Raw genomic sequence first — 16,483 nt, forward strand, 5'->3', positions numbered from 1 at the left:
ATTGTCCAATAGGTTTGAGGTTTTTTTCAGCTTGCTGGGATGAGAGTGGAGGTGGCTGTTTGGATAACCTAACTGACCTGGGCCCCATGGTTCCCCCATTCAAGTGGGGGGAGCAAAAAGGAATGTAGTGGAAGTAGCGGATAGTATAGTCAAGGGGGTTGACACTGACCTTTGTGGCAAAGAGCATGAGTTCAGATGGTTGTGCTACCTACCGGTACCAGGGTTCAGGGCATTCACTTGGGCCTTGAAACAAACTTGCAATGAGAGGGGGTAGATCTGGTTGTCGCCATCCAATGACATAGTCAGGTCAAAGGAAGGAAACTCGACACAGTCTATATGTAGACATGGGCACCAAATTAAGGAGCAGAATCTCAAAGGCCATAATCTCTGGATTATTACCTGATCCACGTGCAAATTTGCACAGGACTAATCAAATTAGGGAGATGGCTGCGACGCTCAAACTGGTGTGGAAGAAGCAGATTCTGTTTGTGGGGCACTGGGATCTGTACTGTTGGGACAGTCAAGAAAAGAAGCGTGCAGGTACCAGTATTCTTGTGAGCTGCATAACCAGGGATGAAGAGAGGGTTTTAAAGTAAATAGTAGGGACAAGGGATCAAATTTGGGAAGATACAGTCAATCAAAGAACAGAGACAAGGCAAAAGAGAAAGATATTATTGTGGGAAAAATAAAACAGTCTATGACAGGAAGAGTTAAAGAGTACAAATCCAATAGCGAGTCAATGGAAGAAACTACAGGTTATAAAAGGATGAAACTAAAAGCTTTGTATATGAACGCACATAGCATTTGAAACAAAACAGATGAACGTAGAGGGCACATAGGAAAAATAAGTATGATTTGATAGCCGTTCCAGATACACACCTACAGCAAAACATGGATTGAGACGTGAATATTGCTGGGTACAGGATGGCAAGGAAGGACAGGAAACATAGAAAAGGTACAGGGGTGACTCTGTTAATTAATGATGGTATTAGCAAATAGAGGGATGACCTAATTTCAGGAAACCAGTGTTGGGTTATGCTGCTTCGTGTAAAGCTGCTTCCTTGATGGATGCTTTGACAAAGGAAGCTCCAGACTATGAAATGAGTTCAACTTGTTTATTGAACTATTGACACAGTTCTTAAATGAGTTTGACTCTCTGCTAATCTAGCTGTAGTAACTCCGTCTATCTTTACCAGCCTGCTCTAAGCCACGTGCTGAGTGTGATGCTGTTGATCAACCCTGATGTACTCTCTGGATGTCTGTCTGTGGAAAGAGGCAGAGCAGGTGTGCCCTGTCCTTTTATATGGGTTGTGAAGTGCCCCCTTGTGGTAATGCCACCTCTGGGTGTCCTGATTACCCATTGGTTGTGTCTTGTAATAACCCATTGGCTGTCTGTCTGCATGTCATGACATCAGTCCAAAGATGTGCGGGTTAGGTGGATTGGCCATGCTAAATTGCCCATAGTGTATGGTTAATGGGGGGATTGTTGGGTTACGGGTATATGGGTTACGTGGGTTTAAGTAGGGTGATCATTGTTCGGCACAACATCGAGGGCCGAAGGGCCTGTTCTGTGCTGTACTGTTCTATGTTCTATGTTCTGTCTCTGGTGCTCCCTCTAGTGGTTACTTAGCTGTAGTGTATTTACATTCACCCCTTGTGGATATACTAGGGGTGGGCAAACTTTTCCGTGCAAGGGCCACATTCAGAAATTCACAATTTTAAAGGGCCGCATAGTATATTAAGTAAAATAATTACTTCACCCGGTTATGATTCTGGGCGCCTCATATAGAACATAGAACAGTACAGCACAAAACAGGCCCTTCGGCTCTCGATGTTGTGCCAAGCAATGATCTCCCTACTCAAGTCAACGTATCCACCCTATACCAGTAAGTAACCCAACAGCCCCCCCCCCATTTTTTAAAAATTTTTTAAATGACTTGGTGGGCCGCATAAAGACCTTTGGCGGGCCGCATGCGGCCCGCGGGCTGTAGTTTGCCCACCCCTGGTATATACAGTGATTATCTCCACAATCAGGATGTGGTTTCGGTAGAGATGCCAAATGATAAAGGCAAGAAGTCACTTGTGGGAGTCGTGTACATGCCCGCTAACAGTAACTTTAATTTGGAGCAGATAGGAAGAAATAATTTGAGCTTGTCAGAAAGGCATGGCAATGACCACCCGAGATTTTTAGTTACATACAGACTGGAAAAGTCAGATGGGCAAAGGGAGCTTAGATGAGGAGAAAATTGAATATTTTCAGGTGATTGACAGCTGGCGATAGTCTAGCCTTGTGCAATGAGATTGGAGTAATTAACAATCTCATAGTAAAGGCACCCCCAGGTAGCAGCAACAATCACATTCAATTTGAGGGAGAGAGAAGTGAGTGTGAGATCACACCAACCCCCCCCCCCCCCCCCCCCCCAATGTCGGCCCACTGTTTGTAACCTTAAGTAAGGGCAATTATGAGGGCTTGAAAGCTGAGCTGACTGAAAAGAATTAGCAATTTAGCTTCAGTGGTAGGTTAATAGGGATGCAGTGAGCTATTCTGTAAGGTGATATTTCAGAATTCACAGAACAGATACATTCCAACGAGTAAAATACATCCAAGGACTGACCCACCATCCATGGTTAAGCAGAAAGGTAACAGGAACAAACGTAAAGATAAAATATAGAATTGTGCAAATATCAGTGGCAGGTCAGAAAATGAGATAAAATATAAGGAACAACAAAGGATGACAAAAAGAATAACGAGGGAAAAATTAGATGAACCGATCAGCTGGCCAGAAGTATGAAAACACACAGTCAGAATTTTTTATAAATAGTTATAAATATTTTAAAAAGTAAAGAGTTAAAAAAAGTGAGCATTGATCATAGAGAAAATTGTGCCTGAATTCTCCGGCCATTGGGATTCTCTGGGGCGCGATTCTCCGATCGCGGGACAGAGTGTCCGCGCCGCCGTGAACGCCGCCGCGTTTCACGACGGCGCGAAACGGGCAAGGCCAATAGCGATTCTGCCCCCCATAGGGGGCCAGCACGACGCTGGAGCGATTCATGCCGCTCAACCCGTGCATGTGCTGTGGCGACGCACCACCCCGTGTATGCGTGGTGGCCTTACTGAACGCTCCAGCCCCGACGCAACTGGCGCGGCGTTTCCGGGGCCGGACGCAGAACAAAGTAGGCTCGGGGGGGGGGGGGGGGGAAGAGGCCGGCCTGCTGATCGGTGGGCCCCGATCGCGGACCAGACCCCATCGGAGGCCCCCCCGGGGATGGAGCCCTCCTCCCCCTGACCCTTGGGGCAGAGTTTCCGCCGGCAGCGACCAGGGGTGAACGGCGCCGGCGGGACTCTGCTTTTTCCGCGTGGCCGCTCGGCCCATCCGGGCCGGAGAATCGGCAGGCTCACCGCATACAGCGGTCCGTGATCGGCGCTGCGCCAAATGCACCGGCGCAAATGGCGGCGATTCTCCGTACCCCGGTTAATCGCGCGCCGGCGTGCCGCGGTGATTCTCCGGCCTGGCGCAGTGCTGGGAGAATCGCGCCCTCTGTTCCCGCCGGCGCTGCACCCTTGCCCACAGGTTTCCAGGCGGATTGGGGTGGCTTCAATGGGAAATCCCATTTATACGTGAAGGGAAGAGAGAATTCTGCCGCCAGCAAACGGGGACCGGAGAATCCAGCAATGAAAAGCAAAGGGAGCTTTGATGCACTGGTTTTAATTTTACAAACTCCCCAGATTCGAGGAAGGTTCCATTAGATTGGAAGATAGCAAATGTCACTCCATTATCTAAAAAGGGACGGAGAGGAAAGTGGGAAACGACAAGCCAGTTAGCTTAACATCTGTCGTAGGGCAAATGTTAGAGGCTTTACTGAAGTTGTAGCAGGGAACCTTAAGAAGCTCAAGGTAATCAGGCAGAGCCAACGTCAAGCACGATTCTCCGGCATTGTTGGGCTCTCATTCGAGCGAAACGAGGCTGGTGAATAGCAGGAGAAGCCAAAAATGAGAACCACGCTAGGCACCAAACAGTTTGCGATGCAACCTGCCCACTTCTGCAGGCAAAATTGAGATCTCGTTATCGCGTGGCAAGAAACCAATTATCACCACCTATGCCCTATTTCCGTACAATTAACTGCAGCAACCCCATATCCAATGGCCTCCCATGATTCATTGGCCTCCCCAACAAGTGGTCACGCTGGCGCCGATTAACACTCCTTTTGAAAAATGTGAACCTGGTGTAAAGGCTTCTGTGGAGAGCCGAGAGGTGAGTAGCCACGTTTGCTCACGGGCAAAGAGCCCGATGGCGCTGGGCTTGCCACGATGGGTGGGGACACCCTCTGCAGGAGTGGGGTGTGGGAGAGAAGCCGCTATGCGGCAGGGGGGCGGAGAACCGCATGCAGCTCCGCCATGCCAACCCCTGGATTGTGCGTCCCTATTCTGGGAACAACCCCAGTCCCTGCCCGTCTGCCCCACTGACCACCCATAACCCCTACTGACTGCCGAGGCCTCGGGCAGTGCGGCTGAAAGCTATTGCTAAGAGGGAATTGGCAATCGTGGTTAAGTGAGCACCTCACACAACCCGAGTGGATTCCCATGGGTGGGCGGGCCATGTGGCTCATTGCCTTGCATCCCAATCACACCTTGGACACTGTGCTTGAACACTGCAGGAGGCACGCCACGCCACACATGCCAGCTGCTTACCTTCGATGACTCTGGCAGTTGGTGTCAGCTTGCCAGTTGACCTTATGGCACTGGAGGCCAGTCCTCCTGGTCACACTCCCCGAGCTTGCAGCCATCGCCATCTCATCCCAGGCTGCACTGGCTGCCCGTGGCTCACCCTCCGGGACCCTCGACCCCATCTCGAAACCTCGCTAGGCCAGCATCGGGTTGGCTGTACAAGTGTTGTTTAAATGCTGCTGTTCGCTGGGGGCCGGCGAGCGCGGTCCCGGCAAATCAGCTGGTGAGCCTTCATTTGCCATTCTAAACACTTGGGGCCTCAATAAGTGGACAAATTAACGTTGAATAATGCTGCCGGCCTCCCTGTGCCGAGAGCCAGGAAGCTTGCGACAGTTCCCGCTGATTACCACACTTCGAATCGCGCCTATGGGTTTGTGAAAGGGAAATCATATTTAATCAGCTTCAGAGTTGTTTGAGGAAGTAACATGCCCTGTCGATAAATGGAACCTGACTGGTGGGTGTATTGTATTTACATTTACAGAAGATATTTAATAAATGGCCACATCAAAGCTTATTCCGGAAAATAAAAACTCATGTTATAGGGGATGCATATTGGCTTGGAATAAAGATTGGCTGGCTAATTAATGGGCTTTTTCAGGTTGACAAGCTATGAGTGGTGTGTCACTGGTACCTCAACTGTTCACAATTCATATAAATGACTTGGATTAGGGTTAGAATGTTGCCAAATTTGCTGATGACATAAAGAGAGGTAGAAAGTAAGCAATTAAAAAGGCATAATGGGTGGGATTCTCTGGCCGGGCCCACATGTCTCCCGGAAATTCCCACCCAAGGTCAATGGCCCTTTACATAGTCCGCTTCCCGCCCATGGTGATCTTGCGGCGTGGGGAGGAAGAATCCAGTCCAATGAGTTTACAAAGGGAGATTGATAGGTTATTTAGTGTGCAGCCATCTGGCAAATGGAGAATAATGTGGGAAAATGTGAAATTGTTGATTTCAGCAGGAAGAATAAAATAGATAGAGGAACCCCGCATATCAGTGCAAACGATAAGGTTGAAGTATTTGCAACTATCTTCAGCCAGAAGTACGGAGTGGTTGAATCATCTTCCTCCTCTTTGGGTCCCTAGCATCACGGAAGCTCCAGAACAAGCCGGGCTCCAAGTCAAGCTGTTCCGGAGTACAGCTACATGACTGGCATCCACCCGGCAATGTGGAAAGTTGCCCATGTAGCATTTTGTGTGGCTCCATCTGATTGGCACCCAGATTATTCAATGGGTGATTCGCTTTCCTAACGTCACGTCCGGTGCCCCATTGGCCAATAGACAGGCGAGAGCAGGTTATTTGCCCAGCACCTCCACTGACGTCACCCGATCCGTGCTTTGGCCATGAAATCACGGAGGAGAGATTCCTCCATTTTGTAGCTTACAGCAAGTAAGCAACAGGAGTGTGTGAAGAACTGAAGAGGCATCAGTTTGTAGTAAGGAAGAAATGTAACATTGAATGACAAAGCAAGTGAGATCATGATGACGAAGCAGGCTCACCTGTCGCATTAAAAATAAGCGATAATGGTGGACAGCGAGGTTCGGGCTGTGTGGGTCACGAAGTAAGGCCAGCGTGAGTCTCAAAGGTAGGCCAGCGTGAGTCTCAAAGGTAGGCCAGCGTGAGCCTCAAAGGTAGGCCGGGCTGGGTCGCAAAGGTAGGCCAGGGTGAGCCTCAAAGGTAGGCCAGCGTAAGTCTCAAAGGTAGGCCAGTGTAAGTCTCAAAGGTAAGCCAGCGTAAGTCTCAAAGGTAGGCCAGCGTAAGTCTCAAAGGTAGGCCAGCGTAAGTCTCAAAGGTAAGCCAGCGTAAGTCTCAAAGGTAGGCCAGCGTAAGTCTCAAAGGTAGGCCAGCATGAGTCTCAAAGGTAGACCAGCGTGAGTCTCAAAGGTAGGCCGGGGTGGGTCGCAAAGGTCAGCCGGGGTGGGTCGCAAAGGTCAGCCGGGGTGGGTCGCAAAGGTCAGCCGGGGTGGGTCGCAAAGGTCAGCCGGGGTGGGTCACAAAGGTCAGCCGGGGTGGGTCGTAAAGGTCAGCCGGGGTGGGTCGCAAAGGTCAGTGGGGTGGGTCGCAAATGTCAGCGGGGTGGGTCGCAAAGTTTGGCCGGCTGGCGTGGGTCCCGAAGGATGGTCGGTAGATAAAAATGGGTCCCGGACAAAATAGTTTGAAAAACACAGCTCTAAATCATCAGTAATAGAACATAGAACATAGAACAGTACAGCACAGAACAGGCCCTTCGGCCCTCGATGTTGTGCCGAGCAATGATCACCCTACTTAACCCACGTAACCGGTATACCCGTAAACCAACAATCCCCCCATTAACCTTACACTACGGGCAATTTAGCATGGCCAATCCACCTAACCCGCACATCTTTGGACTGTGGGAGGAAACCGGAGCACCCGGAGGAAACCCACGCACACACGGGGAGGACGTGCAGACTCCGCACAGACAGTGACCCAGCCGGGAATCGAACCTGGGACCCTGGAGCTGTGAAGCATTGATGCTAACCACCATGCTACCGTGAGGCCCCAAAGTAATGCAATGTAAGGTGCCATTAACAGTGCTATTAAGCAGCACTTTCTCAGCAATAAGAAGCTTTTGAAGGAGTAACATGTGGGATGTACTGTACATAGATTGAGAGAGGGAATTTCATAAGGTACCACATACAAAGTTAGTGCATAAAATAAAAGCTCATGGTGTAGGGGGTAACATATTGGCATGCATTGAAGATTGGCTATCCAACAGGAAACAGAGTTGGAATCAATCGGTCTTTTTCTGTGTGGCAGGATGTGATGAATGGCATGCCACAGGGATCATTGCTGAGTCCTCAACCTTTTCCAATTCATATAAATGACGTGGATGTCGGGGCTGAAGGTGTGGTTGCTAATTTTCTGACGACACAAAGATAGGTAGGAAAGTAAACTGTAAACAGGTTACAAAAGGGCAGAGTTAAATGAGTGGGCAAAGATCTGGTTAATGGAGTTAATGTGGACAAATGTGAAGTTGTCCATTTTGGCAAAAGAATAAAAAAGCTTATTATTTAAAGGGTGAGAGATTGCAGAGCTCTGAGATGCAGAAGAATCTGGGTGTCCCGGTGCAGGAATCACAAAGGGCCAGGATAGAGGTACAGCAAGTAGAAAGCTAATGGAATGTTATCATTTATTGTGAGGGAAATTGGTTACACATGTACGGAGGGTATTGCTGTGACCGTCTGTACAGTATTGGAGTCTCTATTTAAGGAAAGCTGTAAATGGGTTACAAGCAGTTCAGAGAAGGTTTACTAGACTAGTGCAAGGAATGGGCTAGTTGACTTCTGAGGAAAGGTTGGAGAGATTAGTGGCGGGACCTCCTGGCCTTGTCGAGGCTGTTAAATCTCATAAGAGGCCTTTATCGGGATCTCGCAGGACGTCGCGATCTGAATCTTTCCCTCAATGGGTGTGATCCAGATTTCCATATTCAAGTGAGTAGTTAGTCTGTGTCTGTGCCCGAGTTACCCAACGTTCGGGATTGAACGGCCTCACCTCGGACACCCTGCCGTGGTGTCGTTTAGCACTGGAACAGGCAATAGGGCACTTGGGAGGGGTCGCCCAGATAATCAGAGGCTCGAAGGTCCGGACGGTCTACTTCTGCTCCTAGTTCTTATGTTCAAGAAAGCAGCTCTACACCAGATTCTCAATGGCAATTTTGGATGGACAATAAATGCTGGCCGACATGTGATGCCCACATCATGAACAAATGAAAAACAAAATCAAAATTGAAACAAATTTTAAATAATTAGACATGATAAGGTCTTTCTACGTATTTATGAAAATTTAAGATATTTCAGTCTCCCCACTAGAAACCATCTGATTATTTATGGTGCTGTATACAACTTATTTTCCCTTGTGATCAGTACAGCTTAGAGTTTGTGTGGTTAATTATTATTGGTATTTTTGAAGAATTTTTTTCTGAACTGGTGTTTGTTATTGTTCCTTTTCACCTCAATTCCATACTCAAACTCTTCAGTCACCAATGTATAAACCAACAACTTGTTACCAAAGTCATCATTCTTATTTTTCACCTTGGAATCTGACACAAATCTTCTTATTACATGAATATTTTCTGACACTGTCTCTCTTTGTTTGAACTGGAAGGTATTTTTTTCTTTGCAACACGGTAAATGGTTTTACAATAATAAAAATACCAGTTACCTCAGCCCCTCACATTTGTGCAGAATGGGTCCCAGCCGCTGTAGTCCTTCACACTGAATGTAGCACTTCTGTAGGTGAAGATATTTCGTTGTTTCACAGAGTTCAATGGTCTGTGACAGGATCTCACAGTCAATTGGGGTCAGCCGCAATTCTTGAAATGTAAGCGTTTCCATGGAGCCCACTGTCTTCTGAGCCAGTGCTTTATTCTGAGACTCAAACAGATAGTGCAATGCGATCAGGAGGTTCCTTTTACCAGCTTCATTTGTGTTCCCAGTCTGTCCTTCAACCTTCTCCTTCACCCAGTCAAGCACTCGACAGGTTGTTTCATGATCAAATCGACCCAGAAACTCCTCCAGGGGCCAAGCTGACTGTGGGGAGGAGAGACCAGCAACAAAACGAAGAAATATCTCAAATCGCCCATCTACCTTGCTGTAGGCTTCAGAGAGTAGTTTCCCAATGTCCACAGGGTGTGGAGTCAGGAATTGTACGATTGCAGCTACAAACTCCTGGATGGTGAGGTGTGGGAATGTATAAACCACACTCTGGGCAGAAACATCTCTCTCCAGAAGTTCCATCAGGAACCCAGACAGGAACTGGGAAGGTTGCAGTTCGGACTTTATCAAATCTCCAGTTCTAAACACAATCTTCTTCTCGGAGACTCCTGTGAAGGCCATCTCACCAAGCTTCAGTAACACATCACGGGGGCTTTCAATCTCTCGGCCATGGTTTTTCAGAATGTTGTAAATATAGTAGGAATATAGTTGGGTGATGGTCTTGGGAACTCGCTGCTGTTTCCTGTCTCTTTGTGTAAAGAAGGGACCCAGTGACAGACCGAGGATCCAGCAGTAGGAAGGGTTGTAGCACATAGTGTACAGGATCCCGTTCTCTTCCACATATTTGAAAACAGCTCCTGCCACCGTCTGATCTTCAAAAAACTTGTTGAAATATTCCTTCCGTTCATCACCAACAAATCCCAGGATTTCAGCCCAGACACTGATCTCAGCTTTTTCCAATAAATGTAATGCAGTGGGGCGGCTGGTCACTAGCACTGAACATCCTGGGAGCACCTTGTGCTGTATTAAACTGTACACAATGTCAGACACTTCACAGTAGCATTCGGGACCTGTGCACATGGACTGAGGTTCTGTATTTTTCCGATTGTCAGCAAAATCAATGCTGTCATTAAATTCATCCAAACCATCGAATATAAACAGCAATCCCTCTGGGTTCTTCCAGAGCTCTCCCAGAACTTTCCCGAAGTAAGGATAGAAACTGAGGATCAGATTCCTCAGGTTTATTCTGCAGTTAATGTTGTTCAAATCCCGGAATTTAAAACTGAAAACAAATTGAAAGTGTGGGTATATTTTCCCAATGGCCCAGTCATAAACAATCTTTTGTACCATTGTTGTTTTTCCAATTCCCGGGACCCCACTCACTGCGGCTGAATTCCCAGATTTAGATTTTCTCAGGGAAAAACTGCGGTGGAACAGTTGATCAGTTCGGATTTTTTCCAGTTCTCTCCGGAGATCTTTCTTTCTCCACTCTTCGTGGTCTCGGCCTCTTGCCAGCAGTTCATGTTCTACAAGTGTCCGATCTCGAACAGTAGAAATGATCGTCAGCTCAGCGTATCGATCAACCAGCTGGAAAATCTTAATCTTGTCCTTTATTAGGATAGTGTTCACTCTCAGTGTTTCAGTTTGTACTCGGAGTGTCTCCTTGTGTTTCTGTTGAACATCTTCAATGAGCATAGACAGAAAGTAGTTCTCAATGTTAATTATTGAAAGGGGTTGATCACTGTGTTGTCTGAAGGGGCAGGGTAGGAGGAAGGGACTGAGTAATGTGGTCTGGGGGTCAGAGAGGCTTATTACAGTGAGCCCCAGGGTAGTTGGGGCACAAGGGCAGCAGATACCTAGGAACACCATCACCTGCAGGTTCCCCTCCAAGTTATTGGCATCCTGATTTTGAAATAGGTTGCTGTTTCTTCACTATTGTGTCAAAATTCTGAAATTTTCTCCCTAGCAACCCTGTGGATGCATCTATACTTCTGGGACTGCAGCGATTCAAGAAGGCAATTCACGACCACTTTCTCAGGGGGAACGAGGTTATGGACTGTAAATACTAGCCGAGCCAGCAATTCACACACCTTGTAAATTAATTGTGGATGAAGGGAAGATGGCTGATTACAGAGTCAGGGAGTTAGTGAAGGGGGCTGCCTACAACTTGAATTGGGGAAAGAGACTGCTTTGTATGTGTTGGATGGAAGGGGGGAGAAGTTGATTTCATCGCCTGAGATTTAGTGGAGGGGGCTGGCTACAGTGTGAGTTGGGGAAAGAGGAGGGTTGATTACAGTAAGGGTGGGATTCTCCCAGCCCTGGGCCGGGCCGGAGAATCCCCGTGAGCAGGCCATGCTGCCCCAACGCCGGCTGCAGAGAATCAGGCCATTGGCGGCGGCGCGGTTGGCGTGGCACCGGTTGCGGGCCGCTCTACGCGGCTGGCCTGCCGATTCTTCGGGCAGGATGGGCCGAGCGGCCGTAAGAAAAGATCCGAGTCCCGCCGGCGCCGTTCTAACCTGCTCTGGGCCGGCGGGACCTCGGCATGGAAGGGTCGGGTGGCGGCCTGTGGGAGATGGGGGGGGTCTGATGTGGCCTGGCCCGCGAGCGGGGCCCACCGATCGGCGGGCTGGCCTCAGTGGCTGGGGGCCTCCTTTCCTACTGCCAGCCCCTGTAGTCCTGTGCCATGTTGCGTCAGGGCTGGCATGTTGAAGGAGGCCACGGCACATGTCAGCGTTGGTGCCGGCGCCGCTGCACATGTCCGCGTTGGTGCCGGCGCCGCTGCACATGTCCGCGTTGGTGCCGCGCAGCTGCACATGCGCAGATCCTGCGGCGCGCAGTTCACGCCGGGATCGGCAGGTGGAGCGGTGCGAACCGCTCCAGCGCAGTGCTGGCCCCATATAAGGGCCAGAAATCGTACTGGGAGCGGCCCATTCACGCCATCGGAAAACGCGACGGCGTTTACGATGGCGTGGACACTCTGCCGCGGGATTGGAGATTCCCAGCCTATGTGTTCGATGGAAGGGGGAGGGGCTGATTTCAGTGCGTGTACAATAGAAGGGAAGAAGGGTTGAGACTCGTGGGTATTGGATGGAATGGGCGGATTTCAGTGTGTATTGGATGGAAGAGGAGGGACTGATTATAGAGGGTGTTGGATGGAAGGGGCAGAGGCTGATTATAGGTCTGCTGAATGGAACGGGAGAAGGGGCTGTTTTCAGTGTGTGTTGTAGTCGGGAGTGGAGAGAGAGTCTGAGGATTGCTCATTTTACTCTTGATGGAGTTTGGGGTCACATTAATGTGCAAGTGCTAAAAAGGAGTCACATTGGAGTATAGTTTGAGAAGCACTGTTCTCATGGGTCAAGCTTGAAAACAGCCATTGATAGTAAACTTCTGCAGAATTGGGGTACAGGATATGGGATATCCACAATGTGAAAGTGCTGGGAAAGCTCAGGAGGTTCACTATTACATTGTCTAATCTTGTACAAGTTATCTGCGTATTTTGCACACAAATGACTGCATTTGGACAGGAGCTTGCTTGTTACTATATCAGACCATCAACAGTTTCTCTGGTGCATTGTGTACACTGGGTGAGGGGTGGATTTAAAGGGTACTCTCTCGAATCTTACTTGTTCCACATTGGAGCTTCCAACCCCATAATGTCACCATCGCCTCCCACTCTTGCTTTAGGTCATCTGCTGCTTATGCATTAATCAATCCCTTTGTACCTCTACAATGGACCATTTCAGTGAGCTCCCATCTGGTTTCCCACTTTCCCTCTCTTAAACTGGAGCTCTGTGAATTGCAACTGGGAAAGGAACGAGCTGCAGGTGATCAGGACTTGAGTGCAGAACTGGCGAGTAAGCGGGCTGGGTTTAATCGGGTCAAAACTGACCTCTTTAAGAAGGGGTGAAGTTTGGAGTTCTGTACACGGACCACCTGTGGGTGACTTTCCAGAAGCGCGAGTACTATTTAGGCAGGGCAGAAGAGGCGATGGAGTTCTTGACGGACAATGGGCTGGGAAGAGAGGGAGGACATTGAACTTTGGAGGAGTTTGTGCATGTGTTTGATTGTTTGTTTTCTGAAAAGTTTTATCCCTTTGAAGTGTTTCCTTTGTTTTGATGGCGGGGATTTTGGAGGGCTGGCTGGTCCTGGGGGAACACCAAGGGTGAGGGCACCTTTTGCTGTTTTTTTAGGCGAGTGTGGATAGTGGGGAGGGGAATTGGGGAAGTAGGGAATTTGGATGCCTTGGGCGGGGGCCACCAGGCTAGCTGGGTGGGCTAGTTAACCGGAGTGTCATGGGGGCTGTCAGGTGGTAGGCCCAGGGGAAGGGGAATGATGGGGTTGATGTTTTCTTATAGAGTATAGGTGGGGAGGGTTACTGACAAGGGTGTGGTTGATGCGGCGCAGTTAGAAATGGATTGATGGCGGGTGGACATCCGAGGGTGGGCCTGGAGGGTCGCGCGACATGGGCCGTGTTTGGCCCAAAAAAAGGGTATGGCTGATCGGCGGTGGAGGGGGGGCTGGGGAGACCCCAGAACAGGCTGGTCACGTGGAACGTGAGGGGGCTGAATGGTCCAGTGAAACGGTCACGTCTATTGTCGCACCTGAAGAGTCTGAACGTGGACGTGGCCTTTTTTGCAGGCGATGCATTTAAAGGTCGGGGACCAGACACGGTTGAGGAAAGGACGGGTGGGGCAGGTGTTCCATTCGGGACCGGATATGAAAATGAGGGGGCTGGTGGTGCTGGTGAATTTGCAAGTGGCGTTTGAGGTGGGGAATACTGTGGCAGATTTGGGGAGGGTCGTACTGGTGAGTGGGAAACTGGAGGGGATACCGGTGGTCCTGGTAAGTGTTTACGCCCCAAACTGGGATTATGTAGACTTTATGAGGCGGGTGTTGAGGAAGATTCCTAAACTGGACTTGCACCGGTTGATCATGAGGGGCAATTTTAAAATGGTTATTGAGCCGAGTTTGGACCGGTTAAGCCTGAGGTCAGTAAAGGTGTCAGCAGTGGTGAAGGAGCTGAAGAAGTTTATGTAGTACATGGCGGGGGAGGGGTTTGGACCCATGGAGGTTTGGGAGGCTAAGTGCGACGGACTTACATACTTCTCCCATGTGCACTCCCGGATTGGTTTTCTTGTGTTAGTCAAGGTGTTGCTGGTGGGGGTGGTTGACTCGGAGTATTCAGCTTCCCACCCGCCGCATTGGGTGGATTTACAAGGAGACCGGTTTGGGGGGGTGGCAAGCACCCGCAATGGAGATTGGATGGTTGGCATGAGGTCTGCCATTCGGGGATATGTGGAGCTGAATGATATGGGAGAGGTCACGGCCGACGCAGTGGGAGGCACTCAAGGCAGTGGTTAGGGAGGTGTTTATTGCAATTCAGGCGCATAGATAGAAGACGGAGTGGGCGGAGGTGGCAAGGCTGGTAGATGAGATCCTGAGGGTAGATAGAAGGTATTCTGAGACCCCGGAGGCTGGGCTGTTGAAGGAGAGGCAGGGGGTCCAGCTGGACTGTCTACGGGGAAGGCAGTGGGGCAGCTACGGAGGGTCAAGGGGGAAGTCTATGCATACGGTGAGAAGGCATACGGTGAAAAGGATGCTGGCCCACCATTTCAGGAAGCAAGAGATTGGCAGAGTAAAGGACGAGATGAGTAGAGTGGTGTTAAACCCGGATGGGACGAATGGCATTTGAGGCGTTTTATAGAAGATTATACGAGTCAGCGCCCCCGGCCAGGGTGGAGGGACGGCAGTTGTTGGATGGGCTGGAGTTTCCCAGGGTGAAGGGCAGGTTGGGGCATTGATTGGGGGCCCCAATAGGGCTGAGAGAGGTTATGGAGAGTATGGGGGCGATGCAGGCAGGGAAGGGATGGACAGGTTTCCAGTTGGAGTTTTATAAAATGTTTGGAAGGGACCTGGGGCCACTGATGGTGAGGGGGTCTAACGAGGCTAGGGAGAGTGGGGAATTCCCTCTGAGACTGTCGAAGCCTTCCATCTCCCTAATATTGAAAAAGGACAAGGAGCAGTGTGCGTTGTATTGCCCAATAACATTATTGAACGTAGACGTCAGGTTGTTGGCGAAGGTGTTGGCTTCGCGAATCGAGGACTGCATCCTGAAGGCTATAGGCGAGGATCAAACTCGTGAAAGGGAGGTAGCTGTTGGTGAATGTGAGGAAGCTACTCAATGTAATCATGATGCCTTCGGAGGGGCAGAAGGTGGAAGTGATGGTTGCAATGGACAAGGAGATGGCGCTTGACCGGGTGGAGTGAGAATATCTGTGGGAGGTACTGGGGCGGTTTTGGGTTCGGTCAGGGATTTGTTGATTGGGTCCAGTTGCTGTAGAAGGCACCGGTCGTAAGTGTGCTGAAGAACTGTGCGAGTTAGGAATATTTTGGGCTACATCGGGGGACGAGGCACGGGTGCCCGCACTCCCCGTTGCCTTTGCTTTGAAAATGACACTTAGGGCATCGGGGGATTGGAGTGAGATTGTCCGCAGGGGTAGGGGGGCAAGCAATGGATATCACTGTTCACAGATGACCTGCTGTTATACATTTCAGACCCATTGGGCAGTATCGGGGAAATTATAGGGATTTTGGAGGAATTTGACTGGTTTTCTGGGTACAAGCTGAACATGGGAAAGAGCGAGGTGTTCCCGATTGAGACGAGAGGGCAGAAGAGGAAATTAGAGGAGCTGCCGTTCAAGTAGAGCGGGCGAGTTTTAGATACCTGGGCAGCTAGGTGACGCGAGATTGGGTGCAGCTGCACAAGCTGAACGTGTCTCGATTGGTGAAGCAGTTGAAGGCCGACTTTAAGACAAGAGAAGTGCTGCCATTGTCGCTGACGGGACGGGTGCAGACAGTAAAAATGATGGTGCTGCCAAGGTTTCTGTTCGTGTTTCTCCCAATCTTCGTGCTGAAGGAGTTCTGGATCAATGCGCTGATTTCTGGGTTTGTGTGAGCAGGGAATACCCTGCAGGTCAGGAGGGTTTTTTTGGAGTGAGGGTGAGGAGGGGGGGTGCTGGCTTTGCTGAACATGGTGAACTATTACTGGGTGACAAATATTGTCACGGTCAGGAAATAGGTAGTGGGGCGGGGGGGGGGGGGGGTCGGATAGAAGCGGCTTTGTGTCGGAGAACGAGCTTCAGGATGCTGTTGACCGTGCCTCTGTCTTCCTCGTTGGCCAGACACACCGTGAGCCCGTCCTGGTGTTGGCCGAAAGGGTGTGGGACAGTGGAGGCAGCATTTGGGCTTGGAGGGTGCCTTGGTGTGGGCACAGGGTTTGCGCCAGGGGTGGGGTGGGGGAGGAGACTGAATGTGAGGTTCAGGGGTGTTATGGCAGGCACGGAATGAGTGATTCAGTGATCTGTTTATAGGAGGCAGACTCACAAAGCTGGAGGACCTGGCGGAAGAATATGAGGTGCCAGGGGCTGGTTTAGCTCACTGTGCTAAATCGCTGGCTTTTAAAGCAGACCAAGCAGGCCAGCAGCACGGTTCGATTCCCATACCAGCCTCCCTGGACAGGCGC

At 49.9% G+C, this 16,483-nt stretch overlaps 1 protein-coding gene across 2 annotated transcripts in view; it reads right to left on the minus strand.

Moving 5' to 3' along the window:
• The window catches only part of LOC119967861 (NACHT, LRR and PYD domains-containing protein 3-like), an 84,275-nt gene that overhangs the window by 25,396 nt on the left and 42,396 nt on the right, over positions 1-16,483 (minus strand). For both annotated transcript variants that reach the window (XM_038800909.1, XM_038800908.1), the window contains exon 7: positions 8,909-10,643. In XM_038800909.1, the coding sequence (XP_038656837.1) occupies positions 8,909-10,643 (1,735 nt within the window). The remainder of the gene's footprint in view (positions 1-8,908; positions 10,644-16,483) is intronic.

Source organism: Scyliorhinus canicula, chromosome 6, assembly GCF_902713615.1.
Source record: "Scyliorhinus canicula chromosome 6, sScyCan1.1, whole genome shotgun sequence".
NCBI lineage: Eukaryota > Metazoa > Chordata > Chondrichthyes > Carcharhiniformes > Scyliorhinidae > Scyliorhinus > Scyliorhinus canicula.